The 16,655-nt window shown below is 41.8% G+C and overlaps 1 protein-coding gene across 1 annotated transcript; it reads left to right on the forward strand.

The window, feature by feature from the left end:
- The first annotated feature begins 232 nt into the window (after positions 1-232).
- On the forward strand, positions 233-16,628 carry LOC135464232 (pancreatic alpha-amylase-like). The gene is made up of 7 exons (XM_064741737.1): positions 233-380; positions 3,156-3,295; positions 6,240-6,427; positions 7,022-8,199; positions 9,308-9,451; positions 10,496-10,721; positions 16,350-16,628. The coding sequence occupies exons 1-7, from the start codon at positions 347-349 to the stop codon at positions 16,612-16,614; spliced, it is 2,175 nt and encodes a 724-aa protein (XP_064597807.1). The 5' UTR covers positions 233-346; the 3' UTR covers positions 16,615-16,628.
- Positions 16,629-16,655: the final 27 nt, after the last annotated feature.

The raw sequence follows: 16,655 nt of genomic DNA on the forward strand, positions 1-16,655 counted from the left end.
CATCCGATGTTCCCTGACAAATCCAGAACGCATGTGACAGATGTTATTAACACTCTGGTTTCAGTCATCTTGCCCCGTGTAAACAGCAGAGAGTTCGACAACCTGCATGTTCCACGAGCCCGGATAATGTTTAGTCAGGTCACCTACATAATAACTCGCGGACAGATGATTCAACAAAACAAAGCAAACTTCTCAAGAGGTCATTATGGATATAATCACGTCATTTTAGTTATGTTAACATGAGGACACGTGTGTGTTATTGATTTCGTTTATATGAAAAATGCTGTATGTATATAACGCGAATTTGAAACACACACATAGCTTTATCATCTGAAGACAATCAAGGATGTGGCTGACGATAGCTCTGTTGATTGGATCAGGTTCGTTCATTTACGAAGTATCAGTGTAAGATAAAGAATAATTTCAATGCGGTGTCTAAATTTCCCGCCCATCCAAAATACAACTCGGGTTCAAGCTGGAATGGCCAATCTTATGAGTTTAATATCAAAAAGCCCTTTCGACAGTCAAAATTTGAATTAGGATTTTGCGGCTTTTGGGTCCAAAGAATTAAAATTTTAAGAATTTCATCAATGCTATTTTAAGACAAATGTGTCAAAATTTAAGTTCCCATTACCCAAAACTAAGTATTATGACATGGTTCACGTTGGCTTCCTCTAGGGTCGAAGATGTACTTTACTTTAGCCAGGAAGGGTTCGTCACTCACTACATTTATTCGAATTCTTTAATTCCAAAATGTGGGTATTTATATCTTTCCATGAGACATGCCATCCTTTTTAAGCGGGAAATCCAATCGGTGTTCAATCCCGATTCCTGTCTTGACTAAGACATCAAATACTGGTAATCTTCGCACTGCCTTGCCTTGGTGTTCTTGCCTTGGGGTATAGGGCAAATACTAGATGGGGCCTCCATGGCCGAGAGGATTATCACGTCAGCGCGAGGTAATGACCCAGGAGCCTCCCACCAATGAGGTAGTTCTGAGTTCAAGGTTAGCTCATGTTGGTTTCCTCTCTGGCCTTACGTGGGAAGGTCTGGCAGCAACCTGCGGATGGTAGTTGTAATTTTGGTAAAGATAAGTGGTCGGCGGTGCTCTCCATTCTGGTCTCACCAATATGACATACATGTACACTGTGAGAACGTTTCCCAGTGACTTGACAACAGTCAGTGGTTTACTCCGTGCACAGACCGCCACCGTGTAAATCAAATGAGTATTTGAGTATTGCGAAAGAATCGCCCTTCATCGGATATCTGACAAACTTCTTGCAATCAAACTGGGTAGAGTTTTAATCGTCTGAACCGACAAAGTGACTCAAAAGATTGTTATAAATTAGGGGCATGATATTATGTGACGGTAACAGAGTTTATGTTTAGTAGCCAGTGAATTCAAGCTCTCGGATAGAAAGGCAAACGTTACTAGGTCTATTGCTTCCCGGATGTTTGACAATTCATTGTATTCTCTCACACGATTATTTAGAAATGGATAGAGATGTGACTAGTTAACTCTTCTACACAATTGGGTCTTTTAACGTGGCTTTTAATTTCAGCGTTAGTTCGGTCACATTACGACCATGCTTCTTTGTAGAAGACTAGTTCCGGAAACAGATAAGGTCATAGAACGTTGGGATTGAAACCAAGAAGACTACACCATTAAAAGGCGATTGATATCCCGCTAGCAAAGGAGTCGCGAAAATTGGAAAATGCTGTACAAGCGAATCGGCCCGTTATATCTGTGGTAATTCCTACATTATGATCCTAATAATTCTCGCACAATGAGGTGATATTAATTCAGAATTACACCTATTTAGTATCACGAGAAACTTTCGTCGCGTACACCTTTTGCACTTCGAGGACAGCACAGACGATCCAGACTGGTTAAGATAACCATTCAGAGCGGATGTGGAGGCTGAGCCGGTAAGATTGTCAACCGGTTTCAGACCACATAACTCTTACAGCGCATGTGCCGCTCTCTACGCTCGCTTTACATCACTGCCACCAATACTGTAATAGACAAGCTTGACCTTTGAAGTTTATATGACACACGCGGGCTTGCTTAGGCTTATCCTCATCACTGTGTCCTCGCGCGGATTTATTTAATTAACTTTCATAATTAAAATTGTTTCAAATGTCGGCTAGAATCATGTTGTACATACTATATATAAAGAGAATGTATTCCTGTCACTTCCTGTCTCATCACCGTGACCCTAATTATGTCTGGTCAAAATTTGCTGTTGGTGGCACTGATGTGATGCGATCGTAGAGAACGATGGATGTAAAGAGTATGCTCAGAGCTAAGTAGAGGTCTATGGATAATATGCTGACAAATGCATCGTCGAGGAGAGATTGCAAATATCACTCATAAGACTGACAGTATTCTGATAGTACGTTTAAACACTGGACAATTTCATGACGATGACTACAAGCTTGTATTTTGTTTTACTTCTAATACATTTTTGGTTGCGATGAGCAGAACTGTTGGAGGCTTTGTTCTTGTTTGTTCTTTCTGGTGGTGATGGTGGGAATGATATACATGTTGATCTTGAGCGTGGGGTGCAGTTTTGAAATGTGCATGCGTCTTACGTTTTGATCGCACACTGGTGATTTTTTTTTGTCGCTTGAGCATTTTTATGCGCTTATTTTGTCGTTCTCCGCAAGTGTCCAGTCTTCTACACTAGACGTCTCTGCGTATACCCGTTGACAGAGAACGCAATTTTCGCTTTATGCCATTGTGTAAAAATGGAATGTTTACACTAGAGAATACGTCGAGAATCGATGCACTGCGCGATATGTGGTTGAGATTCAGACGAGACTTGGTGGAGAAATGATCAACGAGGCGAGATTCGAGTGAGGGCGAGAGATTTAGTGGAGCACACGAGATTTAGACGCAAACGCGAGATTTGCATGGAATTCTCGACTGAATGTAACTGTAGCCTGGTTGGAATCTCGTTACGATGTCTTGTTGTCCTTATGTCGACATAGTCTCGACTAAACCTGGCAGTGTCGTTCGAATATCGTTGTTACTCGTTTAGGGTAAGTATGTGAAAGACAATATGCCAGCATCCAACTTCCATACCAGACAGCTATATTGTTGACGTTTTTCTGAACCAAGTATGTGTTTTTATCAAAGTGTTGTATTTCAGGATGTCTGGCTGGGGCCCAGCACAGCACCAACTGTCCCCCGGGGCGTCACGTGATCGCTCACCTGTTTGAGTGGCGGTGGACGGACATAGCGGTGGAGTGCGAACGGTTCCTGGGACCCACAGGTTACTGCGGGGTGCAAGTAAGATGATCAAACAATTAAGCGGATCAATAATTTTTGAGAAATCAATCGATTGATACTTTAACCGAACAAGCACAGTTCATGCTTGAATTTGAACCACACAAGAAATTCTCTTTTTATATTTCTTCATAGTACGTGGGAAGATCTGCAGCAACCTGCGGATGGTCGTGGGTTTTCCCCAGGCTCTGCCCGGTTTCCTCCCACCATAATGCTGGCCGTCATTGTATAGGTAAAATATTCTGGAGTACGACGTAAAACACCAATCAAATAAATAAATATTTCATCATATATTTTCAAGCCATGAAAATATATGTGTTAGAGAAGTTACAATATATTATTGTATATCTATACAGACTTTATACAGTATTCAACGCTCTTTACTTCAGCTTACAGCATATCGTGAAATTACAGAAATCTTGAACAACGCCGAGGATACTGCGGTCACAGTGATAAGGCAGGAAGTGATGTCAGAAAATACAGACAATCCGTCTCAACTGTCTCTAATAATAATTTATACACATGCATTCTCTTTATCCAGAGGGGACATCCGTGGCTTGGTCGCTGTGACTTAAAGTCCAGCTCATGGCGGCTTCCTCTCACACCGTACGTGTGAAGGTCTGCCAGCAGCCTGCGGATGGTCATGGGTTTGTCTCAGTCTCTTGCGAGTTTCCTCCCATCATAATGCTGGCCGCCGTCATATAAGTGAAATATTCTAGAGTACGGCGAAAAACATCAAATAAATAAATGGATAAAACATTATGTAGAGTATCAACAACACAATTCTAACCAAAACCTTAAACAATTTTATCGATGAATCCTGATTAAACAAGTCCGCGTGAGGAGAAAAGTGATGCGGCTAAGCCTTAACAAGTGCGTCTCACAGGCTCCTAAGTCTCAGAGGCTTTCGCAGACGATCTGTCACTGTGAGCAGGTTGGCAATCGACCTTGGGGACAGGGGGACCTTTTCCCATCCAGTTGCAATTGGCCCTTTATGAAAAAAAATTAAGTTCTACACGGAATTGCAATTAATAACCACTGTCGCCCAATCATTCAGTCCAATCAGCCTGTTTATGTGTCTGTTATTACCGCCCATGTTGATTGTTTCGTTAACTGCCTTATTCCTGGAGTTCTATGGAATAACTTCAAATAACCGTGATCTTGTAGGTCTGAAATGGTTTTTGCTGAAAGTTTAAACCATTTATGTGGCTTATATGGCGGTTGAAATCTGAAAGATGTTATATTTAACAGCAACTGAAAGAAAGTTAATAGATAGGGGGGAAAAAACTGGGCCGGATATGATTACGAAGAAATGTATACTGGCAGGCCAGTATGACATTCGATGACAAACAATAAGGATTAACAACGACAACAATGAACCAGGATAATAACATTTTCGTGACATACCGGAACCAAAGGCTTAACATAGCCCAAAGTACAGATGTTTAAAATAATGAAAATTTATTTCATAGATGTCATGGACAGATAGAACAATTTATTCAGTTTATGACTGAAAAAACCGGGTCGTCGATGGTTAAGTTAAAGCCGTTAACCAGGTAAAAGAATAACACACACTTTTAACCTCCACAATAAGAGGTCAGGGATGGGTCTGCTACGCCTTTTTATATAGAGACCCTCCTCCTGCTCAGGAGATATTATGATAATACATGCGTATAATCAAACGTCTTTGAAAAAAAATAAAACAGCCTTGATTTTTTCTTAAAGGAGAAGAAAATTTAAATATCAATCAAATATCATTGAAAACAGTATGCATTTCCTTGCAGGTGCAGACCATAAAATTTCGAATATGTACCTCAAGTTAATAAATTATAAATAAAGTCAGCGCCAAAATCCGATGTCAGCGACTCCATTTTGGCCTGAGAACTAGTCCTGAAGTCTTCTGTGTTAGGGGAGAATTGCTGTCGGAAACAGCCGAAGTGCAGTTCGTACATTTCCGGTGGAACTCTTCTCCCCAGAGGGTAGCGAACAGTACAGTTCGTTTTCCACTTGGCGATCGGGAAATCGGAATGTTGGGTGTGGGTGTCGAGTCTACACAGCAAGCCGGCAGTTTTAACGGCTACCATTGGCTGAGAGGCAACACACCCCAAGCATAAAATATAGGGTGTTAAAGATGGAGGACGCGATGGACACAGCGATTTATGCCAGCTTTGCCGTTTTCAGGCTTTACGTGTATGGCGAGGAAAAATCGCAAAATGATGCAGCAGGCACCACCAGATAGAAAAAATGTGTCATGTTTTTAAGTTTTCTTCCCTTTTAAATGTTCATTGATAGTTGTTAGCCATCTATACAACATTGTATGTTTCAAACATATACGGACAAATAGTAAATATAAATCTCACCATCTTGGAATGGTGTAAGGCTTGTTTTATGTATTACACATTCTGTGTTCAACTTTTTATGTATAGGATTGTGCTAAATAGACTTGTATTTCTTATTTGTGTTTGTATTTATGAGCCGTGTCTTCTAATAACCGTTATCTTTCATGTGTTTATGACATACATGTATTTGTCACAATACTGAGGCGCGTTGGCCACTGGAATGAAAAGTGCTAATATTATGTATATAACTGCATTGCATCGATTCCATGAACGAGACAACGTATAGGGCCGATTATGAAAGGGGGTTGTGCCCATTTCACTTCCCCAGCATCTGACTGGTCTATCTCTCGGAAACATATGATGTCAGTCTTTGGCTCCGCCCTCAGAAACTATAATCTGGTCATGTGATCATGCTATAACTATTGCGTAATATGTTCAGTGTCTCGTTTCATCCAGCACTTACAAAATTTGCTAGGTGAGGTTTCGAAAGGTATGAACTGTGGAGTATAGAGATATTCCCGCTACATAAATACATAATGAAATTAATATCTCCTTGGCTTACGGCGCATGGCATGACGTAATTGGACAAATTTTCTCGCTTGTTGCAGATCTCTCCCCCTAATGAACACCGGATAATTCCGGAAATTAATTTTGATATCCCGTTCAGCCGCTTCACCCCCATAACCCGACCCTGGTACGAGAGATACCAGCCCGTCAGCTACAAACTTACCAGTAGAAGCGGCACCGAGGAGGAACTCAGGGATATGATCAGACGCTGTAACGACGTCAACGTCAGGTATGTGACGTCATTAGGACGATAGACAGGTACGCACTATGTGGACGCCAGGTACATTACGTCAACGTCAAACACATGACGACACAAAGACGATAGACTACAGCAATGTCAGATACATTACATCAACGTCAGGTACACCACGTTATGGTCAGGTACATGACGTCACAAGTCGGTAGACTTCACTAGTTACACTACATATACGTCGTTCCGCGCCGGTTCTTTCCTCGCTCTGAAAACAGCATGACACTATTATTGAGTATTATGCAAGCTGTGGACGCTTGTTTTCAGTTCAGGGCGGTTGCGTTGTATTTTGCAACGAGCGGTGTGTATTTTGCAATGTGCGGTGTGGTGTGTATTTTGCAACGTGCGGTGTGTATTTTGCAGCGTGCGGTGTGTATTTTGCAACGTGCGGTGTGTATCTTGCAGCGTGCGGTGTTTTCCTCCAACTTTTGCTCAGTTTCGTCTTCTCATAATCATGACTACTGTGATAAATTATGGGAAATAATCGAGACAATGGCGTCAAATACCAGACAAATATATAGACACTACTTTGAGCCGAAAGCAAAATTAATCGGAATACATCAATGTTGGCAGAATCTACGTGGACGCCGTCATTAATCATATGGCCGGTGAGAACGCTTATGGAACCGGAAGTGCCGGAAGTATTTGGAACTCTGCATCTCTCAGCTTTCCTGGCGTGCCCTTTTCAGAGCACGATTTCCACAGCGGGTGTGGAATCGAGAATTATGGTGACGCGTACCAAGTGCAAAACTGCCGGTTGGTCGGATTGGTCGACCTTGACCTTGGCAAAGATTACGTCCGTGGGAAAATCGCCGATTACCTAAACAAGTTGACGGCCATGGGCGTGGCCGGCTTTCGCCTTGACGCATCAAAGCACATGCATCCAAACGATTTGATGGCAATACGAGCCAAACTGCACAACCTGAACACCACTTACTTCCCGGCGGACAGTAAACCTTTCATATACCAGGAGGTTATCGACATGGGTGGGGAGGGTATATCGTCTAGCCAATACGTGGGTGTGGGTCGGGTGACGGAGTTTAAGTATGGTAAAGAGCTGGCACGGTTTTTTCGCGGTAACGTTCAGCTGAAACACTTGTCTGGCTTCGGGGAGTCCTGGGGCATGGTGCATTCCAATAACGCTGTAGTGTTCGTGGATAACCATGACAACCAGCGTGGGCACGGAGGGGGAGGCAACATCCTGACGTTCAGAGACTCACGCCTTTACAAAATGGCGAACGCCTTTATGCTGGCCTGGCCGTACGGCTTCACCAGGGTTATGAGCAGCTACTCGTGGCCAACACACTGGGAGCGCGGAAAGGACAAGAACGACTGGATCGGCCCACCGGCGTCTGGAAACCGCGTTCAAAATACCCTGGCTGTGACCATAACCGCGCAGGGCGAGTGCACCGGGGACTGGATCTGTGAACATCGTTGGCGTCAAATTGCAAATATGGTCGCTTTCCGGAACAGCGTGACGGGCCAAGGAGTCGACAATTGGTGGGACAACGGCGCGAACCAGGTGGCTTTTGGGCGAGGCGATAAGGGCTTCCTGGCCATTAATAACGACGGTTTCTGCATGGTTACCGAACTTGACACAGGGCTTCCGGCTGGCACTTATTGTGACGTCATATCCGGTGAGTTCAGAAGAACGCACTGTACCGGAAGAGTGGTACGCGTAGGGCATGATGGGAAAGCGTTGATGGATGTGGCCAACTGGTTGCCAGATCCCGTCCTAGCTATTCATGCAGGTGAGTAAATAATTTGTCAAGTTAAAACTGTATTTACTTATTTATTTCTGGGGTTTTTACCGACAGCGCGCGATACAGATTGATGGATGCCTCAGTGCGTTGTACATAGCTTTGTTCAGTGGCTTCGAAGCCGTAAAAGTGACATGGTGGAAAAAAAATATTTTGGACGAGAAAAAAAATTACATAGTGAAAAAAACAATTTTGGGAGAGGAAATTGTTTTTCATAACCCCTAACCTCAAGGCCCCGACTTTTAAACAAATTTTATTTTCACCATGTCATTTTTCACTGCTCCGTAGGTGCCTAACTATGTCCGGCTATCTTCTGTCTTTTGGCTGATAAACCTAGTGTTCAGTGTTCAGTACATATGTAAGATTTTTCCTTTGGGTCCAGGGGCTTAAAAATTCCTGCTATACGCCAATATTTAATTTTGCACACAATAACGTCCTGTACAAACATACTTATAGATTCAGCCAGTAACTCTGTGGGTATATTCTTAGCATTATGTGAAGTTCTGTGAAGGACTGTGTGTGTGTGTGGGATGGTGGGGGGGGGGAAGGGGTCATTTGTTAGACCTGAATGTTTCCTCTATTTGCTGATTGAATCTTATTTGTATTTGTATCATCTGGTTTGTTGAGGAGAGCCTCTGTAGTGGCCACTGGATATGGGCTTTCCTCGATATAAATATATGAAGCTGTGAACTAAAACATACACCGATAAATACGACAGCTGACAAAATAATAAGCGAAGTGGCAAATTCTTGAGTAAAATTAACTGAATAAATAAGTAAATTAAAATCACTAACACCGCTGTTTTTATGATAGTATTACGGTTGGTCAAGTAAACCTTCCTGGCCAAGGACAGTGGTATATTCCCGTCATTTATGTGTCCATTAGCCATAAATCTGGCCTCTATCAAAGACACGTATTTTGTGACATTATGCAGCTGTAACTACTCGGCACTGCTTGCCTGCTGAACAAATATGCTTCAGCCGGTATGCATACCGTATGGCTAATCTTATAGTCCTTTAGAATTACTCTGGTTCTCCAGCTATTGTAAACCACTAAAATCAGGCGTCTTTTTGTAGTTGTATTTTGTATACATTTGCAGGATCGCGGATCAGTGACTCTGTTAGCCACGGCGCCGAGGCGGGTACACCTGACCTAAGACGTACGGTGATCCTCATAGAGAAGCAGACAACCCCCGGGCAGGACATCTTCATGAGGGGCGGGATTGACCACGCCCGGCGCCCAGGTGAATATCATTGTCCGTCCGCCTTAATCTCGCGATATTACAGTTTCACGCGGTTTGGCTACGTCACACTTTGCATGGTTTAGGTTTTGAGAAGAAACTATGGAGGTGAAATGAGCCGGTCTCATTAAACAGCCGCGTTATTACAGAGGTGAAATGGGTAGATCTCAGTAAATAGGTACGTTACTATGGAGGTGAAATGGGTATATTCATTAAATAGCTACGTTACTATCGAGGTGAAATGGGTACATTTCATTAAACAGCTACGTTACTATAGAGATCAACCGGGTAGATCTCATTAAATTGCTGTTACTGCGAATATTATCAATCAAGAGCTTTCCGCTTGAACTGATAAGTCATCACTGAACTATTCACAAAGTGAGCCACCAAGGACCAACCCTCCGTCGATCAGGTGGCAGACTCCAACACAGCGACTTGAAGTGGGAACGCTCATCCGTACAGGGTTAATGATTTATCAAAGCCTTTTAGGACTTTCTGCGATAGCGCAGCTCGCGGTTAACGCGCATTTAACCCGCTGTATTTGTAAGGAAAACATGAATCTAAGATTAAGAGTAAGTTGCACCTCGATACAAAGCTCTAACTCAAACACAGAACTAAGTCTCACCTTTAACTTAAGGCCCAAAACAAACTTTTTAGTTAAAAATGGATACATTTTTAATTTCTGACTTGTGCCAAAGGACGTAAAGTTTACTCTGTTCTACCACTTGGGGATAATTTTAATTGCTGTTTTTTTATGCACGAATCGGTCGTGATCACTTATTTTATACACTCTCTTCGTTCTTTGGTACGTGATGTTGAACGTGTTTTGGAAATTGATTTTGAGATTATTGACCCGGAATGTCCAGTTTGACAGAAATACCAATTTCTGTTTCGACGCCTAAATTCACAAAACTTTGTGCGGCAAGTTTTCGTTGTAAATGACTTTGTCGTACGACACTTTAAAGATAGCACGACGTCATTTAGCCTCATTTGACTCAAATTTGATCATTATGACGAGGCTTTACTGTACATGTGTCGTTTGTGTAGTCTGCAAGCAGAACCCAGTTGAGTGTGCGATCCCAGTGAGGTATCGACCTATTGGAACGGGTAGCCATTACCAGAAATACATCGACTGGTGCAAGGGGGACCAGATGCTCGACTGGGAAGGAGCGGAATCCGGACAAGGCAAATACGAGAACATGTCACCCCACGGGTCCCCCCTGGTCTGGACAACAAATGACGTCACTAGCTCTGCTTATCAAAGCGTGAACAGGTGAGTTAGAGATGGCTTTAAATAATGACATTCTAGGTTCATTTATAATGAACATTTTAGATGTTAACAGCTACCGGAAACTAACTGTAAACGCAGATGTGAAGTGATATCCAGCATATTTGCCTTAACGATGTATATAAATGCTCCTAACAACATATGACAGAGGGGTAGGGGTTAGGTGGACGGGAGGGGGGGATTTTGAACTTGAATTGAAAACTTCATCAGAAGTTCAGATAATGATAGATTTGTTTTAACGAAAATAGTCTTTTAGGATATATTCAAAGGAAAAGAAAACACTAAACAGATGAAAGACCATTTAACACTGTGTACATTTGATTTTTTTTAGAATTTGTCTAACTGACTTAACTGCATTTAAAACATGGGATTGTATGGTGGTCTGTTTGGGACCCCGGGGTATCAGTAACGTCACAGTAATATTTTTGGCTTGAAATAGTTCGTTTCCAGGACAGAATGTTGAATGCATTCATAGCTTTAAATGAAGATGCGTTTTGAATGATGACATATAGCAATTTATGTGTGTAAAGTTGTAAATAGCTGAAGTGACATCGCTGGTCCCAGTATAGTCAGAAAAGGCCACCATAAAATCCAACGTTTTAAATGCATTTTACTAGGTCGAAAACTATTCTAATAAATAAATCATAAATTCCCGGACAATATTTAATGGTCTTTCGTCTTACACGTTCTTCATGCTAGTGTGTTCTTTGTCTTTAAGGCAAATGCAAATCAGCCTGCGGGGCACCTATTGTCACCTGCTTATTTTTTACCCAATTTTGTTACCCCTGCTGCACAATGATCGACGGATAGCTTTCAAACTTTGGGTCGACTAGGTCGCGGCTGTGAACGTTTGCGAGCGGCAAAGCTGGTTTTTGTGGGTCATGTGCTTCGTTGGCCATAATGAATTTCGTGCAAAACATTTAAACATTTTCTTCTTACGAAGCAATGGACGGATTGCATAAAAAATTGGACTGGCCCAAGTTACAATAAGTTTGAAAGTAAGCATTCTCTTACGGTAAAAACTCTGGAAGTTCGTCGTAGGTGGAATATATGACGTCAAAGATAGTACCCAATTAGAAGATAACTTTTGTGTATTCTGGTGTATTTTGGGCCGATGATTCTGAACTTGGTTTTGTTTTTTGTTTTGTTTACATAATTTATTTGACTTTTAATTACACAAATGTAAAACCCAGAAAGGTGAAACTTGCACCAAACTGTAGCCCGAGATGTATTCTTTTCTAAGTAACACTGATTTGAGCCACGACAGTTTTCTACCTAGAACTGACTGCACACCACTGTCCCTGGATCTTTGATGAATACTGTTCATATGGCCCAGATCAATGAATTAACCTGTTTAATATAGGACAATTTGACATGGACTTTGTTTGTACTCAAAGGGATTTGACCTGACAGTCAACCTAGAGGTGCGAATTGCCGTATTAAAGGAAAATAGCCTACAATTTGTAAACGTTACCTATCTTATAGTACACAAAATGGCCAAAATGTCAACCCAATTCAAATGTGGAAGTTGACCAGACAGCTCTAACTGTAGTTACAACAGAAACTACCCGCTGCTCGGCGTTTGCATACGCGCATTTGTAGTTATGAAGGCTCAATGACCTAGGAGCCTCTCACCAATGCGGTCGCTATGAGTTCAAGTCCAGCTCATGCTGACTTCCTCTTCGGTCGTACAACCAAAATATATGAGTAAAATAATAATTGAATTTTCTCATATGAAATAATGATATTAATGTGGCTGAACATGCATACCACTGAATGAATGTATGTAACCTAAAAAATATATATGCCCTAAATTTCGCTTGGTACAATGTCATACCACCACCTGCATCTTGCACTTTTCTGGACAACACATCAAAAAATCAACCTAGCATAACCCCCATTTTCTGTGGTTGCTGGAAATGAAGTCATGTTGACAAAATTGTCATATATTTTGACCAGGTGCAAAATAAAAGTGCAGAAATTTACAGTGCGTCAACAAGCTAAAAATGTCTGCATGGCAATATTATCAAGCCAGAGCTCCTTCACTCTTCAGTTCGGAGACAAATCTTGGACCCATTTGCCTGAATTGCGCATGTGAAAGGGGGCCGGGATAAAGCTGAGCAAATGGAGAAGAACATCAGTGTGCCTCAGAGTTCCGTGTATATTCTGTCAACCTTGGACCGTGTAGCGAATACAAAAATAGCATTCATTACAGACAACGTACTCAGGAATGTACAGAAGTAAATACCTGTTATGAGTATAGCAGGTTATTACAATATTTTACATATGAACTCACAAATAACCATAAACAAGCAACTATAGGAATATCGTCTTTCGTACTCTATCAGTGCCGTGACACACACTAAAAGCCTCAATAGTGGTATATTTACATTTAATACTCCTCAAACCGGTTTTACATTTCGCTGTGTGCCTTTATTATGAACAATTGCAGTTGTGTCGGCTTGTGACAATGTTACCTATAGAAAGCTTACAAGTTATTGTCTTATTGTGCTCCATCCATCAAACACATTGCCTAAACCACAGCTCGTGAAATACGCAACCCAGTTCGTGAACACTGTTTACCGCAAACAATGAAACTGATGTCGTACCCACCGAAGAAAATATTTGCGCCACTTCGAAAATCAGCATAGAAGGCACAAGTTGCAGCACATCCTTTATGGTTTTAAAACATCCCAGATTTACTCCGACTTTATAAAACTATATATCCGCTCCAGGAGATATGTCACAATAAAACCGGTCAAGTCACCTGAGCAAACTTGGCGGTTACACTTCCCACGCCGCACGAAATGCACGGCCACCGGGCAAGGGCCGCTAACCACACCACACGACCAAGGGCCGATAACCAAGCACATGACCAAGGGCCGATAACTCATCCACTTTGCCCACATCATGCAGTCAAACGACGACCAGTCACACATGTGTAACCTTAACAATTTTTCAGTCACATGACAACGAGGAGCCATTAGGCGTCTTCATGCAGCAGAGGTAGCCCATGCCGCCAAGGTGCTCAAGTGTCATGCCGAAGACACCAAACATGGCACTCCACCCCACATTATACTGACACCGGGCCGACCAGTTATGTTTCCTTGCTCTAACTTCTCAGTGTTCAGGGAAACATGACACAGCAACAAGTCCTATTTGTACCGGTAAACCCCAACCAGGGTTTCATCCCGGGTCTCCCGGCTTCGAGGCGGAGGCTCAAACCATTAGGCCACCGAAGCCGTTTGTATCCTCCTGTATACACAATCTGATAACATACCAGTATGTATCAGCTTGTTTTCTTGACCACGAAACGATATATTTAGTTAACAGTTACACGAAGTGTACGATATCAGTATTAATATAAAGCAAAATCAAAACAATTTAACAGCTGTAGAGTGCACCTACCAAGGGGACACAACTCTGCACTGGTCTTGAAGCATTCTGAAATGTACCTACTGCCACCGTTGAGTTTACATCTCAAATATGCTAGAGATCCATGCTTTTTATAACAGTGACGTCGAAAGCGAGGCTCGTGCATTACATCACCTGATCTCGGATGACTACATGTACTTTCGCCTTGTCTAAACAACTGATGAACGTACCAAACTGTTGAGCAGTGCGCTATTTACAGGCATTTGTGGGTGTTATTATCATCTCCGTCAGGGCTCAAGCTGACCCATAGCAATTTAAATATATTTACACACTTAACACTTGATTTTGGATAATAAAATTCAAAGGGGATACAACAACAGTTAACGTGGGTTCGTCACTGTTCTCGACGCCGGATGACCCGTGGCATAAGCTGATATAGGCCTATAAGACTTTTACCATACCCAGTCGATTAGACTGCAATGACATCTCTTTTCTCACCTTCTGCGGTTACTTCTTCGAACTGTCTTTCGTGAGTGCCGCCATGTTGAATAACTTAATATTCCTTGTCTAATACGTGAGTAAATAGTTCTTTTTTATTGTGGATGTTTTTGATTAATTCGGATACAGGTAGGTGCTTGATTTTTATACCATTAGTAGAGATTTAGAAACAAGGAACTGAAAATACTTTTTAAATGTCTGTTACTCAACTATCAACCATTATCTCCAAATTGTGGCGGGAAATCACCCCGCTGATGGTGCAGATCTACAAACGATCCTTGTCTAGGTACCGTAGGATTACGTGGAAAGGCGCGTGAATTCGAATGGGCTTTAAGGATAAGGAGTATTCAATCGGACAGAACAAGGGAAATAACTCTTTGGTAGTGAAACAGTAAAATAACTCACTCACTCACTCCATTTACACAGTTTCCACAATATAAGTGCAAACTAGTTTCTGCAAAACGTCAGAAGTTAACACTGATTAACCTGCAGCATGTTGCGAGTGACAACAATCTTACGAGACGTACTCAATAAGTTTGAGAATTACTTCTTCTTCGCGCGACAAACAATATGGCGTCTTGGCGGGATTACATAATGCCGGGTAACAGAGTAGACTTGTCAAACGCAGTTACAAAAATATATCTCTTTACAACAGTAAATCATGTCCACTAAATATAAGTATTTTGAGAGAATATTGGTCACATATTTAGCAATCAGACATCAGGCAAAGTGTGACAGTACATACACTCGGCTATTACCTTAAATACTCGGAAGAATAAACAGACTCGTGTCCCTTGCCTATTTGTAGTTATAACTGAGATTACTGGCTACATAATGTTGCTATGCATTGCTCTGTTTCTACTTATAACTCAGATTACTGGCTACTTGATGTTGCCATGCATTGCTCTGTTTGCGTGTATGACGGAGAGCAGCCTTCTATCAAACAGGTGTTTACCTGTAGAGCCTACTGATGTATTGGTAGTTATAGAGGAATTTATCAAATATTTAATGTTGAAATGAATTGCTCTATTTCTAATTATTGTAAAAATTACCACTTGATGTTGAGACATGATACTCTATCGTAGTTGTGATGGAAATTACTGCCTATTTGATTTTAAGACAGGATACTCTGTCATTGTTATGGTGGAAATTACTGCCTACCTAATACTGACACGAAGTGCTCTATTTGTAATTATGTCGAAAACTACTGCCTACTTGATGTTGAGAGAGGATACCCTATTGTAGTTATGGAGATTACTGGCTACTTGATGTTTAAGATGACGCCGAAACTCTTGTGACGCCAGCCGCCATGTTAGTCGCCGTTATTGTTAGATGGTGGATCCCTATAGGCTGGCGACAACGATGTTTCCGCATAATCGTAAGCGCCAGTGGATTGTTCCATTTCTAGGTATGGTGACAATTACTGGCAAATTGGTGTTGACACGGATTCCTCTGTGTGTAGTTACAGTGGCAATTACGGGTACTTGATATTGACATGGATTGCTCTGTTTTCAGCTATGGTGACAATTACTGGCTTCTTGATGGCTTCACGTAGTTTTTGCTCTATTTGCAGATATGGCCGCAGTTACTTGTACTTGATGTTGACATGGATTGCTCTGTTTGTAGTTATGGTGGTAGTTGCTGGCTCCTTAATGGATACTTGCTTTTTTTTTGCTCTGCTTGTAGTTATAGTGGTAATTATTGGGTACTTGATGTTGATGTTGATTACTCTTCTTGCAGTTATGGTGGCAGTTACTGGCTTCTTGACGTTGACATGGATTGCTCTAAGACGGAAAACGGATGGTTTGAGGTGAAGGCTGTCATAGCGAGTAGGAATGGAACTGAAGTCACGTGGGAGAGTAATCTCGTGCATAGCTCTGCAAATCCCGCAGGATCTGCCAGAGAGACACTTCCAGGCTGTTCGGCAAATCACATTGTAAAGTGTGGTAAGATAAATGTGTTAAAATTCGGAAGACCCGACATCAAGATCAACAATTTCAGCTGATTGTTGCAAACAAAAGCGAGAAAAAAGGAAATTAAACAAAA

This window comes from Liolophura sinensis, chromosome 3, assembly GCF_032854445.1.
Source record: "Liolophura sinensis isolate JHLJ2023 chromosome 3, CUHK_Ljap_v2, whole genome shotgun sequence".
Lineage (NCBI taxonomy): Eukaryota > Metazoa > Mollusca > Polyplacophora > Chitonida > Chitonidae > Liolophura > Liolophura sinensis.